At 37.9% G+C, this 16,740-nt stretch overlaps 1 protein-coding gene across 1 annotated transcript in view; it reads right to left on the reverse strand.

Moving 5' to 3' along the window:
- The window catches only part of DUSP3 (dual specificity phosphatase 3), a 29,930-nt gene that overhangs the window by 9,336 nt on the left and 3,854 nt on the right, over positions 1 to 16,740 (reverse strand). Inside the window, exon 2 of the mRNA XM_032237200.1 lies at positions 62 to 288. Coding sequence (XP_032093091.1) covers positions 62 to 288 — 227 coding nt within the window. The remainder of the gene's footprint in view (positions 1 to 61; positions 289 to 16,740) is intronic.

The following is a 16,740-nucleotide window of genomic DNA, read 5'->3' on the forward strand; positions in this document are numbered from 1 at the left end:
TCTAAGCAAGATAACAATTTGGCCATGCAACAAGGAAACCACTTGGACATAGATGTCTTACCATCTTTCTGTGCTAATGCCTTATCAATGAAATCAGCAGCTTCTTCAAAGTAATGGCTGAGGTTGAACTCCTGGGTGTCATTGGCCTTGATGCCATGGTAGACGATAGCAGTTCCTTCATAGAAGTCAGCATTTGTATTCACATGCATGAAAGACTTGCCTTCCGCAGCATTGAGAACATGGGTGATGCCCAGGCGTTGTAAACGCATGATATTTTTGGCTATGAACCTGTAAGAAAGTTATAAAGAGGAACATTCAGAGGGAAGAAATGATCCTGGATTGTCAGGGAAATGCAAAAGAAACTCCATTAACTCTGAAATCTAGAAAACAACAGATGGAATTGTTAACAAAATATTACTGTCTAGAATATTCCTGTTCAGGATGTTCCATTCTATGCCTGCTGCATCCCAATTTTCTTACCAAGAGCCAATATTTCTTAGCTACAAATCACTTATATATGATAAGGATATTGTTTTAAGAAAAATGAGTTCTCTTTTATGGCTTTTAGCAAAGTATTTTTAAAATATTTTTACAAATATCATGGTTAGTTCAAGCTTAATATTCTTTAACAAATATCTGCTTCCATTTATTCCATGTGTTGCAGAAAAAAATAGCAACACTTTTTGATTCAGAAAAACACAACTGTAATCTTGGCCAAGTGAGGTTTTGCAAGAGACTAAGGGCAAAATTAAAAATTCACTCATATATATCATTCAATATTCTACTGCCTGAGTTTGCCCCTTGAATTTATTTTTAAGAAGAAGGATCCACATCCTTAAAAATTTGAAAATCCCTGGTGTAGGCTTGAAATATGTTATTTAAAAACAAAAAGTAAAAGCAAAAATGAGGTTGCCTGCTTGAACAATCCCAAAAATCCATTCTACGAAGACTACCAGTATTTTAAGTGCAGCTGTATGTGTGTGGGGATCGGGGTGTCAGCCATTCTTGCTACTAGAAGAAATCTACAGCAATGGGCAAGGAGTGTCAAGAAGAGAAGATTGCACTGTTAACAAGAGCAAGACTTCCCATGATCCTGCTGTCTTAACTTCAGTTCAAACCACCTCCCTGGCTATTAATTTGTTTTGCTTTTTAATTATATATATAGCATTATCACTTAGATGTATTATACCACTCCACAGTGCTTTACAGCCCTCTCTAAGCAGTTTTTACAGAGTCAGCATACTGCCCCCAACAATCTGGGTCCTGATTTTACCCACCTCGGAAAGATGGAAGGCTGAGTCAACCTTGTGCCTGGTGAAATTCAAACTGCTAAATTGCAGGCAGCCATACAATCAGCAGTAGTCTGCAGTACTGAATTCTAAACACTGCACCAACTGTGGCACCGCGGCTATGCTGTACTTTTAGCTTCTCTTCAGTGTAAGTGTATTTAAAAAGCAATTTATACTGGCATTTTGTACCACCCCAAAGCCTTAACATTAAAAAAAATAACGAGCTGAAATGAGGTATTTTTGACAGCCAAGGTCCCCAATACTGCATGAAAAATATATTGCCTCCTATGCAGGAAAGCTGTTTAACACCTGATAAATGGCTGAATTAAGGAAAAGAAAGTATTTTCCTCCTGTGAACAATTATTTATTTTTCCTTTTTTAAACCCTTACAAAGTATTTATGCTTTTTTTATTTATTCTGCTTCTAAACACTACTATACTGAATTACAATAGCATCCTTTACATTGGTTCATAATTTAGCACACCTGGCATAAAAGCAGAGGAAAATGTGGAAGAGCTGTATTAGTCTACAGTAGCCGAAACAAACAAACAAACCTGTGAGATTGGTAGCATCTTTTCTGATTTACAAGTTTTATTAAAAGACATAACATTTTGTCCAGCTATATTTTACTTTATCTGAAGTATCTGATGAAGTGAGCTTTAGCTCGCAAACGTTTACACCTTTTAATAAAATGTGTTAGTTAGAAAAGGTACTGCCATAATCTTCCTGATTAAAAGAAAGAAGCATGGATCTGAAAGAAACATTCGAGGAAAAAGCTCAGTGTAGGTCAGAAGTGGCAAACCAAATTCTCACACAGCCAGCAGTAGCTTCCAGAAGAGCTTTGCATTTGGCCCTCAAAACGTGTCACTAATTATAATTTTAAACATACAGAGAAAATAATTAAATACAAGGTGACAGTCGTTTAATGTTAATTCAATTAAAAAGCACATTTAAAATAATCTATTTATCTTGACCATGATTCCATTCACACTGTGAAGCACGGCCCTGATTTTCATAATTCATGTATAAATTCAATATTAATAGTTGTTCACTCAAACGTGACTCTTAAGATCATATACAGAAGGTCATACACAGAAGGACAGAAGGACATGGGATAACTGCTGTACAGTTTTAAAAAGGCAGAAAATCCTTTCTACCATCGCCATATGCAATATTAAGTGCAGCTCCTATCCATGAAAAAGTTGCTCACTCCTGCTACTGAATAAAATCTATAGTGATACAAAAGAGAAGACTGCAGTCTTGACCTGAAGAACTACGATCAATCTACTAACTATTCTTCTCTAGTTGGATCTGTAAGGTTAAACTATTCTCCCTTGCTCACTTATTATTTACTTCACAGGTGGCCCTCAATTCAGAACACTTCAGTTAGTGATGGTTTGAAGTTACAATGGCACTGAAAAAAGTGACTTACAATCATTTTTCTCACAACTGTTGCAGCATCCCATGGTCACATGCCATCAAAATTCAGAAACTTAGGAACTGACTCATATTTTTGATCGTTGCACTGTCCTGGGGTCATGTGATTTCCTTTTGTGACCTTCTGACAATCAAAGTCAATAGGGAAGGCAGATTCACTTAATAATCAGATTACTAACCACTTCAGTGATTCACTTAACAACTTTGGCAAACTGGGACAAATCTCATTTAACAACTGTGTCATTTAGCAACAAATTTAGGATTCAGTTCTGGTTGTATGTCAAGGACTACCTGTACATGGGAGACCAAGATTACAACCTTTGACAGGTATATTGACATTTGGTTCTTAAGTTCTAGGAGGAAATTATTTGCGCAGTTTCCTCTCCCTTGCTTTTCAGAGACAACTTTTGACCAACTTTAATAGAAGTGAGGAGAGATTCCCCTTATATCCTAGAAATAAAAGATGATCCCAGTTACTGTTTAAAAGTAAGAGTGGGAGGCAACAAACAAAGTTGTAACAATGGCACAACACAAGCTTCTATATTGGTAAGAACCACTTGCTCTCAAAGTAATGAAGTGGCTTTTTGGCCAAGAGTAGCCTGGATGTCTGGGAGAAATGAGGAAAAATAGAACAAATTGACAAGTTACCCTTTCTCATGGCACATGCTACTCAAAATTTATTTTTATTTATTTATTGGATCTTTATTAGCACCCTCTGATCAGTTTTCTCAAAGGCACATCAAAATTGTTACAAAATAAGAAAAAAAAACATAGTGGTACTTCAATATATACATTACCATGGCAAAGATAAAAGCAATAATCTATAATAAAGGTATAGACTGGCTTAAAAATTAAAAACCTCTTAGCATTCTTAGCAAAGATTGTGTAACTCTGAAAAAAATATCCCACAGGGCAATAATATAAGATTTTTTTCTTAGTACCAAAAATGATAAATATGCCAGTTAAGCTTTTTCAGAGAGAGCACCCAACCATTGTGGGAGCAAGCACTCCATTTAGTAGGCATCTAGTGGATGTCATTGGACAAAATACCAAAATACAGATAACCAATGATAGTTCTAGTTTATTTGTTATTTGCAAGTGGAGAAATCTTTCAAATAGCATTTGATATGGCACTCTTACTGAAAGAAATATTTTATGTAATGGAACAAAAATTAGTGAGATAAAAGTATGGGCCATACATGCCTGAAGCAGTTCGGGGCATGATGTCAGAGAGGAAGACTTTGTCTGATTGTGACCATTGCCCCAACTCCTTCATTGGTTATAATCTACACCTATGAAATTAATCCTAAAGACTATGAAAGCATGGAGAATATCTATCTATATGGTTGCTAAGAGTAGACAGCAACTTGATGGCATATACCGTATATACTCGAGTATAGGCCGACCCGAATATAAGCCGAGGCACCTAATTTTACCACAAAAAACTGGAAAAGTTATTGACTCGAGTATAAGCCTAGGGTGGGAAATGCAGCAGCTACCGGTAAATTTCAAAAATAAAAATAGATACCAATAATGTTTTTGAATATTTATTTCAAAGAAAAACAGTAAACTAGCGGTGTATTCAATGAAATACTTCACTCACCTCATGATGCTGATGTCCCGCTGTGATGATGATGTCCCGTGCAGCCGCGGGAGCGATGTCCCGCCTCCTATGACACAGGGCACAGTGATTCCTATCATTGGATCACTGTACCAGAGGAGGTGGGACATCGCTATGTGGCTGCTTGCCATAACAAGGAGGAGGTGGGACATCGTTGCAGAGCGGCAGGAGGGGGAGGAAGGGGAATCGTAAGACAGCCCTGCATTACATTAGAACGTGAGGAGGGGGGATGGTGCGGTGCGCGCTGCGCGGCAAACTGACACAGAGGGAGGGGAAACTCACAGGGGCACTGGGCCATTCACGAGTGTCACCCAGCGGCATGGCCCCGCCCCTTTTTCTCCTCCATTTTGGGCAAATTTTTCACTGACTCGAGTATAAGCCGAGGCGGCTTTTTTCAGCCCAAAAAGTGGGCTGAAAAACTAGGCTTATACTCGAGTATATACAGTAATTAATTGATCAATGCAAACAAACAAAGAAATTATAATACACCTCCCAAATGGGCATGTTCCAATTACAATTAAAACAAACAAAAATCAAATAATTAAATTTGCATAAAAACAATACAAGGTACACATCATAATATATACTTCATTAAAAGTATAATCCTGGAAAAACACTTACACAACCATGAAATCCTGAATCTGTATGCTTGAAATACCTGCTAATTGTTAACTTTGCTAATAAGATTTATAACAAAACAGCACTGCTAACTTCATGCCATTATCTAATCACTATCTTTAACAAGCATACATTTTGGATAGCTATATGAATAATTAGCATACATTTTCATCACCTCTGCTTTTAAACATTATGCAACACAATCATGGGTAAAATAAGTTTCTTCTCCTTCAACTGTATTTTGCATAAATACGTTCTTTTGTTATTGGTAGGTCTATATCTTACATACTATAATATAAAGCACTGGATTAGTTCTGGGTTTTTTTTTCAGACAGTACTGGACCAAGTTCATGTTTTTCCAATTCACAGTTTACAACTCAAACTATAACTCCTGCCTTTAATCTCCAGCTGTATAGACAAACCATAATCTACAACTCAATGAATTCTATGAGGCATTTCCAAGAGGACTAATTCTCTGGGTTTAGGATTACAATGTTAACTACTTGTTTAAAATAATATTATTTTAAATATATTATTCAATATGAAAACTTCCAGAGCCTCATAATTTGATGACAAAAATAAACACAGTAAAATATTTTACGAGTATTTAAGAAACAATAATAACCTACATGTCTTATCAAACTACTCTATAACTACTCAGAAGTCCCACTGAATAAACTGAGATTTGTCTGTGGATCACAGCTTAACAAAGCAGTTTACAGATAAATTTAGTCATGCGTCCCCGAAAGGAAATCTCATTTACAAGAATGAGTAAAACTTCAAAATAAACATGTCCAAGACTGCACTGTATCAATCTAGACGTTAAGCTTTTCACTGGCCTCAGCAGTAAATCAAGATATCCAGACAGCACCTTTGGCAAAATTTGGTAATAGACTTCTTTCTACTGCTCTTCTGAATTAACCAAATTCCTGACTTTTGTAGGTAGCTGAAATGCACTGTTTACAGAACGACTTCTCTCCAGCATTACCACTGATTTTCCATGTGACCATCTTGACATCTATGGACACAGCCCTTATTCTAGGGGTAGATAAGCTTTCACCTGGTGCTGAGGTGAGGGATGTGGTGGCTCAATAGCTAAGACGCTGAGCTTGTTGATCAGAAACTTCAGCAGTTTGGCGGTTCAAATCCCTAGCATCGCGTAACAGAGTGTGCTCCTGTTACTTGTCCCAGCTTCTGCCAACCTAGCAGTTTGAAAGCATGTAAAAATGCAAGTAGAAAAATAGGGACTACCTTTGATGGGAAGGTAACAGTGTTCCATGTGCCTTTGGCATTTAGTCATTTAGCCATATGACCATGGAGATGTTTTCAGACAGTGCTGGCTCTTCGGCTTTGATAGGTAGATGAGCACTGCCCCCTTGAGTTGGGAACAACTAGCACATAGGTGCAAGAGCAACCTTTACTTTTACCTGATGCTGGAAAAAATAGAAATCCCAGGTCTGGTGAGTAGGGCAGGGAGCCTAGTGAATATCAAAGGAAGGTTTTTGACATATATCCTCAAGCAGCAAGGAACCAACTCCTGCTTACAACCATTGTATTTGTGGTTCAGCATATTAATGTGGGATTGGACATTCCTTTAAATACTCAAGTTCCAGCTATAGAGGGCTTTAGTGGCAAATACAACATGGTGGTGGAATTGAACTGCCTTATACCTCCTCATCCCATAGGCCCATTCAACATCCATCCAAAGCAATGACTGGGACAGAGAGTTAATAATTCCATAATCACACCAAGTCACAATTTACTTTCCATTAACTATTTAAGAGACCAAGCAGCCTACCTACGAATGCTAAAATGTAGGATCATCAGGAACACATGAGAAGGAGAATATAACAGATGCCTGTGCCTGCTGCCTTTCCTCAAGGGAAGATGTAGATTCTTGCCTGCTCTAAATATGGAGTTTTGCTTAGCAAGACTTGTCAACAGCAGGTGTTGATGTGATGTGATTTCTGCCCAGTGCAGTGAGTGGTGTCAGTGTGTTTAGGTCATGCTTTTTGTGCTTTTAATCTTTGTACACTCCCCTATGTGAGATGGGTCGCCATATAAATCATATAAATTATGGGGATTATTTACTGTGCCCCTCAAATCAATGCTATTCTCTGCAGAAGACTACAGCAAAAATAAGATTGACTCTCACAAATTAAAATAAAAAATATTTTGATTTGACTGGTTAGAAAATGACCATTTTGCAGGGAGTAAGAAATTAGCAAGATTATTGAAATGACCAGAACTGAATGTTTAGTTTGTGTTTCCCCAAAAATAACACCCCTTCTTTGACCCCCAAAATAAGCGCTTGGCCTTATTTTCAGGGAGGTCTTGTTATTTTTGAGGTGCAGCAGGTGGTGAGCGTGGTCACCTCATAGCTGCTGCTGCTGTATTGCAATATTTTCGGGGTTTATTTTCGGGGGAGGGCTTATTTTAGCGCATGCGCTTAAAAGCTCGATTTGGCTTATTATCTGGGGAGGTCTTATTTTCAGGGAAACAGGGTAAATATACTTGTAACAACATGTACCAGTTAACAAGACTGAAGCAAAGCATTCTAAAAAAGATTGGATAACAAGTATAGTTAACTATACGTGTGATAACGGCCGGCTGAGGCTGAAGGATGGTAGAGTGCAACACAATCTGGACAGCTACCTCTACACTGAAAATAACTTCATAAAAATAACTCATATCCTTCCCTATATCTGTTCTCTGTCCCAAGCACACCAGCTCAAGTGTTGGTGCCAAAGCCTAGCCATTATTTTTATTATATTATTTTTATTATTTTTTATTGTATGTATGTATGTATGAATGTGTATGTATATGTGTGTGTGTGTGTGTGTGTGTGTATATATATATATATTGTTGTATTTGTGCTGATAAATATCTAAAAATCATATATATATATATATATATATATGTATGTATGTATGTATGTATGTATGTATGTATATATATATGTTTTCTGAGGTTTTCGCGGGTGTTAGTATGTAGGTCTCTAGTTGTTCGGGTTTTCTCCCACGTAGAATTGCCAAGACATCTCCAATTCTACGCGGGAGAAAACCCGAACTGCTCGTCACAAGAGTCCATCCAGACAGAAACCCAATATTTTTTACTGTTGCCTTTTTTGTTACATACATATATATGTTATATTTATGCTGATAAATAAATAAAGGGAGACTAGTATCGATCTATTTCAAGCTATTTAGCTCTCATCAGCTAGCCATACCCTTGCTGGGAATCGAACCTGTGCTCTATTTGGGCATACCAGGGGTTGTAACTTATATATATACATATTTACATATATATATGTAAAAATCTAATATATATATATATATATATATATATATATATATATATATATATATATATATATATATATATATTAGATTTTTACAACCCCTGGTAAGCCCCAATTATGGGGGGAAGCTAACTGCCTCCAACATCTGTCAATCGGCTCGTCACAAGCAGCAGCACAAATAAAAAAACATTATATATATATCTAGTTTTTACTTTGCTTTTCTTAAAAAAAAAAAAACCCTCTGGGAAGCAGACATGATGATTCTCCCTTTTTTCACCACTGAATTTATTTTCAGATAATAAATAAAACCATTTTAGGCCACCATCATGAAGGAGCAGGATGCAGCAATCAAGTAAGCCTAACGATGAGTATATGAAAACTATTTAGGATCCTTTATTTAAGCTACCTTTGTATCCTTGTGCAGCTGTAAATGTAATAAAAAAATATCCACAGTCATAATTGCTGATGACATTGAAGTTAATTATTATCTGCATTACTGAAAACCTACAGGTTTAAATTCAAAGGTCCATTTAATCTATACAGCCATGTAGCTCTCAGAAATCACAACAGACTATAGAGAATCCTGAAGCCCTCTAAATATTGCTGACCCCGCAATATCCCAGCAAACCTCTCCCCACCTCTCTCCCTGGCACTGTTGGCCAAGCAGCAGGGAGCTGAAGTTCAGAAATAGAGTATCTAGTTTCTATGTAATGTCTGTAAGAAATTGAAGATCAAGTACATTTTGCTTTGGCCATTTCTCTTTATAGAAGGCTCCCCTACTATCTGGATTCAACTAAACACTTCCCACAGCCTGCAGCTCTTGTGAGCCTAGCACTTCAACCTGTTGTCATAGCAACAGTTCCCAAGATTTTCTCTTCTCACAATCTCAGCATCTGCACTATCTAGCAAGATTCTTTTCCCTAGGTAACAGCAAAAATAACTTGTTTCCTACTTCAGCATACCACTGATAACATGGGCATTAATCTTCCACATGGGTTTTTTTTTTTTTTTGGCGTGGTGGTTGTGTTATTTTTATTTACTTAAAAACATATTTCCATTTTAAATCACCAAATGGGCAATCGTGTAGATATTCTAGATTTTATTTCTTATAACCCACAGCCAGAATGATAGTTGACCAAATCACCATACTGGTTGGGAATTACAATTTGGAAATTTAGGTTCAACACATAGAACAAGCCAGGTAAGATAAGGATGAATGATGAACCCATTATACAAGGCAGACATTAAAAGACTTACATTCGAGACAAAATTTATTGCAATAGTGGCGAATGTCTATAGCTTGGGTATAGGAAGAGGGTGAACGTTCGTTCTCCAAGATTGTGGGTTGGTTTCCAAATGTTTCGTTACCAGGTTAGTTATCATCTTTAGCTGCTAAACTCCACTGAAGATGTTACCTACCCTGGTAACAAAACATTTGGAAATCAACTCACAAGCTTGGAGTATGAACCTTCACCCTCACAAAAATTATTTTTATTTTATACTCTTACTCCATAATGATATTCACTGAAATTTAAAAATGGAACAGATATGTAACAGCTGGTGACTTAAAACAAATAACTAATTTATTATTTTAACATACTCTTTCCAGTGGTGGGATTCAATTTTTTTTTACTACCGGTTCTGTGGGCATGGCTTGGTGGGCGGGCAAGGGAAGGATACTGTAAAATCTTCATTCCCTTCCTACTCCAGGAGAAGGTTACTGCAAAATACCCAATTCCTCCTGATCGGCTGGGACTCAGTAGGCAGAGAACAGATGGGAGCGGGATCAGTCAGAGGTGGTATTTACCAGTTCTCCAAACTACTCAAAATTCCTGCTACTGGTTCTCCACAACTGGTCAGAACCTGCTGAATACCACCTCTGACTATTTATTTATTTGTTAAATTTCTAGGCTGCCCAATCCCAGAGAACTTTCTCAACCTGCTACCAGATCAGTTGAACAATCCCTTCTGCAAATCGTAGCCAATGTATGTGGAAAATATCTAGTTGGGAAGGCTGCTACTATATATTATAGACACTGAGTTTCTCCTCACTAATACTCCTTGCTAAGACACGTTTAACTGATGTGAATACCCATTTACATAGAGATTACTGTATTATATACTCATATGTATAAGCCATCTAAATAAAACAGTGGTTGGTAGAATATGAGATGTTGGGAGACAGTATATTTGGATTTAGCAGCAAATCAGCTTCTGGTTTGTTTTCCTGTGACTTTTTGTACTTATTTTAGGTTTTGTTTTAATACAAGAAAACCTGAAAAACTAAATAATTATATAAGTTATAAAGGAAAGAAAATAAAACAAAGCAAAAATAAAGAAAATAAGAAAGACACACAGGGCATACCCTAATGGATACACATATATACGTGTAAAGATTAGTTCATGAATATTTCAATAAATGCTAGCCATATTTCATTAATCCCTGTCATATAGAAATTGACATATGGGCAAAACGTTGCGAGATTTTTTATGTTTTTGTGGAATTCGTTCAAGTTTATAAATCTGTAAGATTTATTGACTACTGAAAATACAAATATATATTTTTCAGGTCTCAACTACTCATGGTAACTGATATTATTAGGAACAATTATTATTTGCTGACAGAGATTAGGTTTTTTTTATAAATTGTGAAGGGCAAGCCAGGATTTCTGGCTTGGTTTTTTTGCAGATAAAAATAAACAATAGCTGACTCTGCCTTATTTAAAAAGCAACAAGTTGGACTTCCTGGTTCACATCCTAATAAACTAACGTCCTAATAAACTAACATAGTCATGCTCCTACCATGGAAAGTCATATGGAAATTTTATATATCTATCAGCAGCACAACAATTATTTCAGCCATCACAAATTGATCTCATGTTTTCTTTTTTTGTACTGATCTTATTCTAAGTGAGCTACAATATTTTATATTGGCTTCTAAAATCCATGTTACTAGGTAGCAATAAAGAATTAGCATTTTCAGTGGGACTTTTATTATAAAACAGCAATAGTTTTAGCATCACAGTATACAATAGGCATAACAGTAGTTCAAGCTGCAATAAAAAATCAGTTTTATACCAATATCTGACTTAATGCTACATTCTTATATATCCATTCTATATGGAAGAATGGTTTACTAAAGAGAAACCCTTCTGCTGCCTTATATTTAGAGTGACACTGCTTAAAAACTGTGCTTTATCAAATATTCTCATTTTCATTGGAAACAATGGATGCTGCAAAAATATGGGAAGAAACGGGACATTAGATGCGGTTAGTTTCCATTTTAAGGGGTAGTTATATATGATGGAAAAGTGTGAATTATGTAGGCAAAGAGGAGGGCCATGCCCAGAAGCAGATCATGATCGCTAAGATTAAATTTGATTCAGTTTTGATTTTAGCACCTCCTCAGGTTATTTACTTTTTTTTTTTTTGCAGGAACCACGGTTCAGTTTTCTATGTTTCAAACTCAGTGAAGTTTCACTTTTAATGTTAAGTGGATTAAAATTCCTAACTGACCCTCTATTTATCAAGCAACTCCATATTAAGGAATTTATACTAACTAAACAATGTCCTTTTCAGATACCATCTTTGGTGACTTATATATTTTTTTCTTTTGTCAAAGGGACATAGGTGAATGGATGTTAAAATTGCTAAGATTTACCAACCCTAGAGAAAAGGTAATGGTAATTTCATAGATATAGCCCTGTGGCTTTTTTTTTTCTTTTTTTTTAGCACAGAACCAAAACTTCCCCTTGTCTTCTTACAGAATGCTGTGCCCAGCTCCCAATTCTGACATCTGCTAGTGGTCCCCTCCGAAATGCAAGTCTGCTTCAATCCTACTCAGCTTTTCATAACCAGCCATAGTTAATTAGGTGCTTCTACCTGCTGAGGCAAGCCAGAGAAACGAGGACTTGCAAAAGGCTATTGTATGGGCAGTGGTTTGTTCAATATCCTGGACGGGCAAATTACTAGTTACAAACGCATGCAGTGTACCAAATACAAATTATCATGGTGGCCTCAAAAGAACTGATCAAAAGCAAAGCTCAAGTGTTACATTAAAACACAGTTTGGGGCAATTATCTTAATTTGGGCTAATTATTGATTGGGAAGTTCCCTGGACCGACTAACGAACAGGCTACACAAATCATTGCTGAGAAAAAAAAGAAAGAAATGCAAACAACAGGCAAGTACCTTTAAAAAAATGCAAGATCTCTATGTATTTGGAGAATCAAACTATGATCCAGACAATGAATCATAATTTGTACAAACCATGTCTTGGTGTGTTGCCTGAACTGAGGCATGATCCTATTGCAAGGACTAAAATAGTTGTAAATGAAGAGCCCTCCAATATTAAAATGTTATCAGGCACTCCATCAGATTGAGTTTTCAAAATTAGTTGGGTCAAAAGCCACTAATTTCAAAGTCTAGGCATTCTTAGCCTGAAAGGGCATGCTGCCTAAAAATAGGAGGAGGTCATAGCTACATTTGCAGGACTCTATCATAAATAGCAGTGACTGATTCAGTATGCTGAATCAGGGATTTCATAGTTTAACCTTCTACAACCCAAAATATTATAAACTAGCATAGATTGCCATAAGATATTGTGACCTAGCATTCTCATCTCAATCTGATAGCTAGCAGTTAGGAAATATGTGAATCATTAAGTAAAGTATATGGAAAACATTAGGGCTGTTCATATCTATATTATATTATTATTATTATTATTATTATTATTATTATTATTATATAGTTTACTCATTAAGCATGAAACTCAGTCAACTGAACATTCAAAAATGCATCACAAATATCATTGACTGGTGCTAATGGTTGATACGGGTTGCTACCAGCGTCCTAGGTATCAACCAAGTACCTTCTTAAAATATATGATGTTCCAAGTAGTGCAGTTTTTTTGTAATTCCGCTGGTGTTATTGCAGGAAGTTGCAATTTGTTTATGTATTTTATAAAATTCTTGGACATGGTACCAAATGCCCTGATGACAATGGGTATCACTGTTGTTGCTGTTGTTGTTTTTATAACCTAATGAATTACAGCTAGTGCTCAATTTACAACTGATCACTTAGCAACCAAATTTATGGTTACCTCCAAAAGCAACTTACGACCCTTCAAAGTTACAGCCACTGAAGCAGTTAGGGAAACAAAATTCCTGCACAACTGTGTTCCAGAAGTGGCTGTCTTTTTGGAACAGCCCAGTTTCTTGCAGTTCTTCAAACAAAAAAATGGCAGCTGCTTCCAGGATACAGCCACATGGCCCAGGGATGTTGTGGGATGGAGTAGCATGCCTGCCTACCCCGATGTAAAGCCAGGAGCTGTGGAGATCTTTCAAAAGTGCATGGGTGGCAGGAGGTGGGGAGGAAAGTGTGGGGCCCAGAAGGGTGAGAGACAGAACCAAGGCCTGTGGAAATCCAACAGGGGGAAAGGCCTATAAGGACCTGGAGAACGAAGCAGGCCCAAGGCCTCTGGGGACCTTGAGGGATGGGAAGAGGAGCAGTGGTGGGTTCCTAATAGTTTGGACCAGTTCGGCTAAACCAGTAGTGGTTTGGCAGCCTGGATTGCTGGAATCGGTAGCCATCCAGGCCTGCCACATCTCCAAACTGGTTCCCTGGATGGTGCCATTGTCAGCGCCATTTTGTTTTTCAGTAGTAGTGCCTGACGAAGCCCACCCCTGAAAAGGAGGATGGTCTTGGGGAATGGAGAAGGCCTTGGGAAACCTGAAACAGGTAGGTCTGATCCTGCACTAGGTCTCCCAAGGTAACCCATACTTCTGAGGCATCTGATGCTTTGTTTAATGACCTCGAGGTCGTTTAACCATCACATCATTTAGAACATTTAACGATCATCACAACTTGCGACAGTATTGGGAGATTCCATTGCAGTTATGACACAAGGACTACCTATATAGACAGTATTTATTGTACAACTAAAGATTAATTTACTGTCTAAAATATTTATTTTTCAACCATATCGTGAGTAATGTAGGCTTTTTTTCCCTCACTGGTTTTGGCCCCATGCCTTGAACAGCAGCCCGACATACAGAAAAGTAACCACAATATGTTTTTTTCTGCCACTTATTTACATGCCAAAGAAATATATTTGTGTCAGGTTACTATTAAAGGCACATAGTAGGGCCAATTTTAAAAAGCACAGTCAACTTTGTATTTTAATTATATACAGGCTGTCTTTAATCTTAAACAGACTAAATGCTGCAACCATAGCAAGTGTTATTTGAACTTACTCTTGAGGAATCACATAAAGATTTGCCTTGCAAACACCACCATAAATTCTTGAGATAAAAGACATGCTTATCTTGACCACCCATATTTTTAAATAGTCTGCCTCACTTTTGAACCACTTTAAATATGATATGGTCTGTGGATTTTAAAAAAATATTCTATTAAATGCTCTATTTAAGTAACTTACTTTTTCTTGACAGCTGATGTAGATTGTAGGTAGTCTTCAAGTTACGACCACAATTGAGCCTAAAATTTCTGTTGCTAAGTAAAACATTTGTTAAATGAATTTTGCTCCATTTTACGATCTTTCAAGCCACAGTTGTTAAATGAATCACTGCTGTTGTTAAATTAGTATTCTGGTTGTTAAGTGAAACTGGCTTCTCCATTGGCTTTGCTTGTCAGAGGATTGCCAAGAGTGATTACACGATCCTGGGACATAGCAACGGTCATAAATATGAACCCGCTGCCAAACATCTGAATGTTTGTCACATGGTTATAGGGATGCTACAAAGGTTGTAACTGTGAAAATTGGTCATAAGTAACTTTTTTCACTGCCATTATAACTTTGAACAGTCATTAAATAAACTGTTGAAAATCAAGGACTACCTGTACTTTAGAAACCTGTGTTATCAGTCCCCTACCAGTTTTAATGGTTGAATCAAACTATTTTTCAATCATCTCATACTACCTATAGATTCTTATATAGTGGTAAACTATAACATATGTAAACAAATACACCAGTGGCTTGGGGAACCTCAATGTTTGCAAAGTGCAACAGTTCTTGGGGGGGGGGGCACTGCATCAGTTTTCACAAACCTGGCACTGTCTCAATAAGTTGGGATAGCAACTCCTAGAATATATAACATTTGGCCATTTTGGCTAGGGAGTTGCTGTCATAACACATCTGGACCAAAATGCTCTGTGACTTCAAAAATAAGATTGATGGGTGACAAGGAAAAATTGAACCTTATAGGTAGAGTGGATTGGAATTAAATATAACTCAAAAGGGTAAGACTAGATGGCTGACACAGAAATTCCATAAAAATTGTCCCTATTGACAGCCATGCACAGTGAAAATGGAGAACAATTTGGTATTGACTCTATAACCTGTGACCTGCTGGATCAGGTTTCAGAGAGACTCCCTTACCTAAACAGAAACAAAATGGCCTACAAGGTAGGCAAAAAAACAGGTGGGAGAGAGAAAAACTTCTAACTTCCTATCAGCTTTCCCACTGATGTTATTTGTGGGAATCTGGCAGGAAGTAGTGGAAATCCCTTTTCAATCTCCTTCTTTCACCACCCACCCACCATCCAAGCAGCCTATCCTACCTGCCCACTGGGCCTTACTGTAAGTCAGTGATGGCGAACCTATGACACGCGTGTCAGTGCTGACATGCGTAGCCATTTGGGGTGACACGCACAGGATTTCATGCGATTCATCCTCGGCTCCTGCACGGCCGCCGAGGATGAAAGAATCTGTGCTGGAGGAACGGGGGGGCGGGACGTGTGATCTCCCCCGGCCACACTCACTTACTGTATCGCCGCCGCCCCTTTCTGAGCGCAGAGGCTGCTGGTAAGGCGTGCGTGCCGTGCGCACACACGTCATCAGCGCGGCGAGGGAGGACCCGCAGGAGAGGAGTGCGGGAACAGTGCGCGCCTCTCTCCAGTCAGGCCGGCACAGAGAGTCTACTCCTGGGACTGTCGGTTACGACTGCACCACAGCAGGGAACAGCGGAGTGCCAACGGGAACTGTGAGCGCCATTAGCAGCAACTATTGGGGTGCCATGGACTTGTATATTCCATCAACATGCTGCTCCGGCCCGCCCCCGCTATGAATATTCATATTCTTCGCCCTCGCGTCACTAGGAATATTCATAGCAGGGGCGGGCTGGAGCGGCATGTTGATGAGGACGTGGAGCTGGAAGCAGCCGACTCCACAGCCCTGGTTCACGGCACCCCAAACAAGTTCAATAATATCAAGGGCAACATACGAAATCGACTGATGAACAAAGAAGTTACTAAGCAGGTATGTTAAATAATTTGTTTTTGGTTTATTAAATACAATTATATATTGCAATTATACATTTTTGTAGTTTAAACTATAAATTGCGCAAAATTATGTTTTTGTCGAAGTGACACACAACGCGAGTTATGCTCGATTTTTTGCCGATTTTTGACACACCACGCCAAAAAGGTTGCCCATCACTGCTGTAAGTCAATTG

This window comes from Thamnophis elegans, chromosome Z (assembly GCF_009769535.1).
Source record: "Thamnophis elegans isolate rThaEle1 chromosome Z, rThaEle1.pri, whole genome shotgun sequence".
Taxonomy (NCBI): Eukaryota; Metazoa; Chordata; class Lepidosauria; order Squamata; family Colubridae; genus Thamnophis; species Thamnophis elegans.